At 44.6% G+C, this 7,371-nt stretch overlaps 1 protein-coding gene across 2 annotated transcripts; it reads left to right on the forward strand.

Moving 5' to 3' along the window:
• The first annotated feature begins 1,337 nt into the window (after positions 1-1,337).
• On the forward strand, positions 1,338-6,188 carry LOC100283142 (protein binding protein). Of its 2 annotated transcripts, none has more exons than NM_001361253.1 (3): positions 1,338-1,724; positions 3,477-3,886; positions 4,609-6,188. In NM_001361253.1, the coding sequence occupies exons 1-3, from the start codon at positions 1,436-1,438 to the stop codon at positions 4,621-4,623; spliced, it is 714 nt and encodes a 237-aa protein (NP_001348182.1). In that variant the 5' UTR covers positions 1,338-1,435; the 3' UTR covers positions 4,624-6,188. The 2 variants fall into 2 exon arrangements, with proteins under 2 accessions (NP_001348182.1, NP_001149516.2); NM_001156044.2 differs by having other exon boundaries at positions 1,356-1,724; positions 5,151-6,181.
• Positions 6,189-7,371: the final 1,183 nt, after the last annotated feature.

The raw sequence follows: 7,371 nt of genomic DNA on the forward strand, positions 1-7,371 counted from the left end.
CCGATCAAGCACGAAGCTACCAACAGTGGAAGGGCACATCTAGGTAGCATCAGAAACACGACCCGTCGGTCTGCTAGCCGGGCCGAGCCGGCCCGGTAGCACGCCGGCCCATCTGAGTATATTATATAATTTAACAAAAAAATGTGTAGCTATGAGAACTTGAACACAAACCCACGTATATGAGAGACTTAAACACATCAACCTAGCCAATGCGATTGCAATTTTATTGTGTTATATGTTGAATTATTATACTTAATATATGTAAACTATTATCTTTAAAACAAAAAATGTAATTGTGTCGTGCTTGTGCCAGCACTATGGGTCGAGATGGCGGCCCAGGCACGACACTATACTAGCCGGGCCGGGTCGTGCCTGGGCCGTGCTTTTTCATGTCGTGCCTGTACTGGTCCATCGTATTAGTGTCAATTGGCCATCTATAGCGCCAGGGGACAGGGACGTCGGCGTCTAAGTGTGAAAGTGTCTAATTAGCGTCGGGCGTAGCAGGAGCCAGGGGAGCTCCGTCCACCGAGACGAAGACTTGGGGACACGGAAGACTCCGGTCGCCGGGGCAGAGAGCAGGATGCGACCGTTGGTGCACGGGTGAAGACTTGGGGAGTTACGGTTGAGTTGGGTATGTTGGGACTTGGGACTAAGTTGGGAGTCGACTCGAATACAGTCCTACGTAGAAGTTCTACGGATGGGTGAAGACCCATGGAAGCCCACGCCTATGCAAACCCATCTACACCCATGGGTATAAACCATTTTGACCCACAGTACAAAATAAACTCACCCAACCAACCCATTCACAATTAAAACCCATCACAACCCACCAAAATAAACCCATTTCTTAAACCCACCTAAAATACCCGCTTACACCCACCCTGTTTGCAGGCCTACATGCGCATCGGCCTCCCCTTCGCGTCCCCAAACTTAACATATTGTGTCATTTAGATCTTTAACCTCAGAAAACCAGAAAAGCAGGTAAAATTGTATGACGACGTAGCGTGCCATGTTAGAACACAATAATAACAACTTTAGGGTTTAACCTAAATGATACAACATACTAAGTTCGCGGACTTACCACGTAGCATGGCACATGGGGAGGTTTCAGACGACATCCGATTTAAGCAAATCCAATTTAAGCGAATCCGATTTTTTTTGACGATTTTAGACAGATCTACCAAGTTTGAGACTTGGTTTTATGTTTTTTTTAATAAATTTAAGAACTCGGATAACACAGCGTAAATAAAAAGTTGAAAAAGACAGCAAAGCACCTCAGTGCCCACAAGCAAACCGAGTCGAGTCCACAGTCCACACCACCACCGCGAGGTCCACTAAAAAAACAAGAGCATTACCGGCACCAATCAATCAGGCTGGCAGTGGAGTGACAGCGGCGGCAACACCACGCCCACGCGGCGCCGGAGCCGATCCCCCGATGGATCTCCCGCCGCTCTCCCACCAGGCCCTCTTCGCCGCCGTCCGATCCGCCGACGCGCCCGCCGTCCGCGCGGTCCTGGCCGACGCCGAGGCGTCGGCCACCTCCTTGGCCGCGCTCGCCGCCGCTCAGACGGACGCCGGGGAAACCGCGCTGTACGTTGCCGCGGAGGCCGGCAGCGAGGAGGTCGTGCGCCTCCTCCTCCCTCTCTACGACTTCGAGGCAGCCACCGTCCGCTCACGCCTTGACCTCGACGCCTTCCATGTCGCCGCCAAGCAGGGCCACACCGGTGAGCTCGCCTTCGGCCCCCCTTCTATTGGTGCTGTAGCGGATTGAAGAAGGCACGGGTCTAGTGAATTGGGAATTATATAGGTCATCAACGGGTATTCATTTGCCTTCCATGGACGGGACTGGTAGGACTCTTTGTTGTGTTCGGGTGACAGGCTTCACCCTTAGCACCATTCAGCGGGTCTAAGCTGGAATTTGATAACCGGAGCTTTGAAGTAAACTGTTGGCAGTGATTGGGCGGGCTTGTAGACGGAAAATTTCAAGTTCTGCACCTCAGTTGACAAAGGAGAAACAGAAACGTTTGCGGGTGATCCCCAACCTGGGTAGTTCAAATGTTTCTGGATGTTTTAAGCTGATTCACTGTCAGCTAGTACCTCAAATTCACGACTGAGGCTGGTTCCAGTGCACCATCTCTCTCGCCCCTGCCACGCCCTCTCGACTCCACTCTCGTCCCTTCCGCTCCGGTGCACGACGGCCTGCAGCAGGCTATAATCTCAGCCTATAGTCAAATCAACTTTTCTATTTCAGAATTAAGTAATTCACGCATATTTATTTCAAGGCTCAGGAATCGCTTAACATAATTTTTTTTGTTGAATTAAAAATACAAAGTGCATAATAATTAAAAGAAAAGTACATGACAATTAAAAAATACATAATAATTAATAGAAAATTACACAAATCTAATGATTATTACGTCCCCACACATGCTCAACCAAATCATGTTGGAATTGTGTATACATCGATGTGTCCGTCATCTCGATATCCATTTGAATCCTGGCTGCTACTGCTAGGTTCGGGGTTGCTTTGTAGTAGATCAACAGACCGACTGTAGAATCATGGGCAGACTCACAATCACGATTGATGTAGCGTCGATGACGCTTGGGCCGACTCGACGACTCTTCATTGAGCTTGAGCATAGCCTCCTCCATGGCTGCTTGCAATGCATTTCACATTGCACCTTCGGCTCATTCACTTGAGTTTGTGCTCGAGTAAGACATGACGTGAAGATGAGTAGAAAAGGCGAGTTTGGATGAGAGAAACGAGATAAAATGGTGTGTGGAATGAGCTCCACCTGGGTAGGGGTATTTATAGAGGGAATGCGGATGAAATTTGTGTTTTTTTTTGCATTTTTTCTAATTTTTGGGCTCCAAACGGTCAAAAGCGGCTAGTTGCACATGTGGACCAATCAGGAACCGCCACGCCGCTCTCGCCCATTCGCTATCGCTTATGAGACGCCGCCGCCAATGTGCTGCACGCCTCCCTCTCGCTCAGGGGCGTGCTCCAGCGCGGGCGAGAGCGGGGCGATATCGCCCGCTCTTGCTGGGCGGTGGCAGCAACGCCTGCCGGCTCTCTCTTGCCAAACTCCCGCCTCGCTCTCGCCTCTAGTCCGGCCTATAGCCCCTCGCTACGGGCTGCATTGGCACCAGCCTGATGAGGCTGCTCCCGTAACACTTTAGCAATGAATCCTATGCACTTCTCTTGTTGGTAAATAGACTGATAGTAGAGTAATACATATTGTTGTTAATGTCATGGTAAAACGCTAAGCGTGCTACATAGGCTTGTACTGATAAATTTAATGTGAAACTTAATAATATTAAAATCTTCATAGTATATCCATCCTGAGTTATACAAGTCAATGATGCATCGGATTTTCATGTATCATGAGCAATATCATATGAAATGTAGCCATTCTATTATTTTTCCTCTATCCTTGATCAAAATAACTTATAGATGACTTAAAAATTGGTAACAGGGGTTGTGAAAGAGTTCTTGGGGCGGTGGCCAGGGCTTTGCTCAGTCTGTGACTCTTCCAACACTAGTCCCCTCTACTCGGCTGCTGTCAAGGATCACTTGGATGTGGTAAATGCTATACTGGACACTGATGATAGCTGCATAAAGATTGTGCGGAAGAATGGGAAAACATCCCTACATACTGCTGCAAGAATTGGATACCATCGTATTGTCAAAGCACTCATAGAGAGAGATCCAGGAATCGTTCCGATCAATGATAGGAAGGGACAAACTGCACTTCACATGGCTGTGAAGGGCAAAAATACAGATGTAGTGGAAGAGTTATTGATGGCTGATGTTTCCATTCTCAATGTGAGGGACAAGAAAGGAAATACTGCTTTGCACATAGCTACACGGAAATGGAGGCCCCAGGTATGGTTCTTTCCAAGGGTCTTCTGTATGTAGTTTGCTATTTTAGTTTTAGCTGGCTATAACCTGCATTGAGAGCTATAGAACTGTTATATTTTTAATGCTTGGTTTCAGTGTGTAACCAATTTGTTAATTATTTTCCCTCACTTTTGAAAAGTCCCCCCCCCCCCCCCCCCCCCTTGAGCTACCACTTCATCACCTCATTGTTGTTTGCTCGTGGGTGTATACTGTGTAGAGTATACTGTCTAGTTGCAAGTAGCAACCCCAATTCTTATTGGTAGATTTTGTGGCAGCATTAACATAAAACGTTCGGAAGTTATATCTTGTTTTGAATATTTAGAGCCTAAGACTGGTATGAAATAAGGTGCACACAATAATTTTGAATAAGCATTTGAAGGTCAAGACTGTGACTATTAACATGATGTGCATGCTAGGTGATAGGACTTCTGGTCTGCTTAGATCTTTGAGAGTATACCTGTACATGGAGATATGCAGACGATAGCCCGAAATCAATCATATTATGCATCTGTTAGACACAACTTATCAAATGTAAACATAGTATTTTTATAGAGTAATATATGAATTAGAGCCTTTAGAATGCCATGCTCAGTTTTCAGGAGTGGAGCTAGAAACTCAATTTTCTTTTTGTTAGAGCCTTGAGGCCCAACAGTAGTAATTTTTTTCCCCAAATTTTGTTTGATTTTTGCATTAATATTTTTTTGCAGAATATCTCAATGTGAAAAACATGTCGTATGTAAGCCATGGTGGTTTCTTAGTGGAGCAGAGCATCTATTGGAAGAGCAACCATATATCTAAGAACACACGACCATCTTATAAAGCACTATAAAGACATTAGTTGCTGCTGCTATTAACTGTCTGCCACTAGTCTTACTAAGTCATTGCAACGGCGCAGGAATGTATCTGGATGCTAATATCTCGGTATCACTATTGTGGAAGTGTGGCTGACTTCTCAACACACTATTCTAGCAGTCCAGCCCACCCCACATAGGCCTTAAAGTATTATATAAATGATGCTTGTGTGTTAAAGGAAGATCAAAAATAGCCATCCAGAAACTCACAGAACGATGGGGTGCTTTTCTATTTTATGGAGTATTTACGATTAGTGTTCTAACTTCTAAGTTACCTTACTCTCAAACTCCGAACATATGTTTATATTATTTGTGGGAATTGTTCATACTTGATTCCAAACATGCTTTGCTCTGACTTGCCAACTTTATTTTACCTTACTAGTCACTATTGTTTTCAGATGGTACAGCTTCTTCTTAGCTATGAATCACTTGAAGTTAATGCTATCAACAGTCAAAATGAAACAGCTATGGATTTGGCTGACAAAGTTCCTTATGGTGAGTCTAAAACGGAAATAATAGAGTGGCTGACAGAAGCTGGTGCAAAGAATGCCAGAAATGTTGGGAAAATTGATGAGGCATCAGAACTGAGGAGAACTGTGAGCGATATCAAGCACAATGTTCAGGCACAGCTTAGCGAGAATGCTAAAACCAACAAACGAGTGACTGGGATTCGCAAAGAGTTGCAGAAACTGCATAGAGAAGCTATCCAAAACACCATCAATTCAGTCACCTTGGTAGCGACCCTGATTGCCTCCATTGCCTTCGTCGCCATATTCAATCTGCCAGGTCAATACTTCCAGGATGTGAATAGTGGGGGAGACATTGGTGAGGCTGAAATAGCCAAGCTTACCGGTTTCCGTGTCTTCTGCCTTCTGAACGCTACTGCTCTCTTCATCTCCCTCGCGGTGGTCGTGGTGCAGATCACCTTGGTTGCCTGGGAAACTGGTGCCCAGAAGCAAGTTATCAAGATCGTGAATAAGCTCATGTGGACGGCATGCCTTAGCACGGGTGTGGCTTTTATCTCGCTGGCCTATGTTGTAGTTGGCCCGCAGCATGCCTGGATGGCCTTCACGGCATCAGCCATCGGAGGGCCGATCATGATTGGAACTTTCCTGTTCCTAGCCTATCTTCTGTTGCGCCCACGGTTCAAGTTCGGCGAAGACAGACAGCGCCGCATCAAGAGGGCAAGCGGCAGCAAATCCTTCTCCTGGTCAATCCATGATGGGTTTTCAGATCTGGAAGCCTTCTCTGATCATGAGAAGAGGATCTATGCCCTGTAGGAGGGTGTAACAGTAACTACTCCCACAAGAGGCAACTGGGAGAGTACAAATGGTTCATGTATATATTTGGTTTAGCCGTTTTAGCCTAGCCGCTGTTAGACCTTTCTCCCCATGTACAATATCTAATAATGAAGAGCTGCAGCTATTGTAAAGTGCAAGTATTGAGCATGCTTGAAAGTTGAACCGGTTGCCCTTTGTGAATTGGCTACACGTTGTGTCGTATTATTATTCCCTTTTAAAACAAAAAAGTGGAATAATAGTAGCTGCAGCATTTTTTGTGTTCATTTTGTTGGCGACAACTAATATGCAGGCAGATACTAGGTACAAGACAACTAATATGCAGGCAGATACTAGGTACAAGCGTGCAAGCAGACATTTTACTCCGTTATTCAACGGTATGTTATATTTAGCACTTAAACCCTTCCACCACCACCTGGTGTAGCTTTATAAAAAACTTTCTAACAAACCACAATTATATCTACCGTTAGATTTGTACCTAACAAACAAAAAAAAATCTGCTTGCACATTTGCATATATGTTTGCATATTAGTCGTTGTCTTTTAGATGGTTTTCAGTGATAACCACGGTTAATTGAGCAATGGCGGAATGAACAGGACTCCGACAAGGGTGACTCAGCAATAATGGGATCACTAGCAGCGACCCCACGTTGTTTAATTTAAATATCTTTCATTTCTGTACATTTATGTATTCAAATTCAAACTAGTGGATTTTAATCATCTTGTTTAGATCGTGAATTTTAATATTTGTCATTTATAAAAAAAATTAACATTATTGTTTGAATTTATGTTAGACCAAATAGGTAGGATACATGAAAATGTGGGAAAGATTACCGGTCAAAAAAATGAGAGAAAGAATACTTTACTCGAAAGCCATAGCTTTTGAACCAAACGGTTTTGAATTTTTTTTCGCAGGCCATAATCAATATCTACTTTTTTACAGCTCAGACCTCATAATAACTTTTTCTAAAACTATAGCTTAACCAAATACATCTTCTGCAGAATTTAACTAAAAATAGCCAAAATACCATAATTGACTTGTTTTTTTATCGACGATGATAATACTTCTCGTAGCCGCCAAGACAAATAAAAAAACAATAATAAGAGAGAGAATAGTCTAAGGTATTGATAACCCGGATGTCGCGGGTTCGTTCGTTCTTTTGGGAATTGTGATGTCCGTTCTTTTGAGCCAAACAGCAACCGGATATGGCCGCTTGCCTCCTGCACCCTTATCCTCCGGGGCTCCATTCCTCTCGTGCAAATCCCTATTCCGCCTCCCGTCAACCCACCCACCTCAAATGGGAGCTTGGGCGATGGCGCCG

Source organism: Zea mays, chromosome 4 (genome assembly GCF_902167145.1).
Source record: "Zea mays cultivar B73 chromosome 4, Zm-B73-REFERENCE-NAM-5.0, whole genome shotgun sequence".
Taxonomy (NCBI): domain Eukaryota; kingdom Viridiplantae; phylum Streptophyta; class Magnoliopsida; order Poales; family Poaceae; genus Zea; species Zea mays.

Excerpts from the sequence above, each read along its gene's own strand:
- LOC100283142 (NM_001156044.2), top strand. The coding sequence starts at position 1,436 with ATGGATCTCCCGCCGCTCTCCCACCAGGCCCTCTTCGCCGCCGTCCGA. Across the intron at positions 1,725-3,476 it reads CGCCAAGCAGGGCCACACCG|GGGTTGTGAAAGAGTTCTTG; the intron begins GTGAGCTCGCCT and ends AATTGGTAACAG. Across the intron at positions 3,887-5,150 it reads CACGGAAATGGAGGCCCCAG|ATGGTACAGCTTCTTCTTAG; the intron begins GTATGGTTCTTT and ends TATTGTTTTCAG.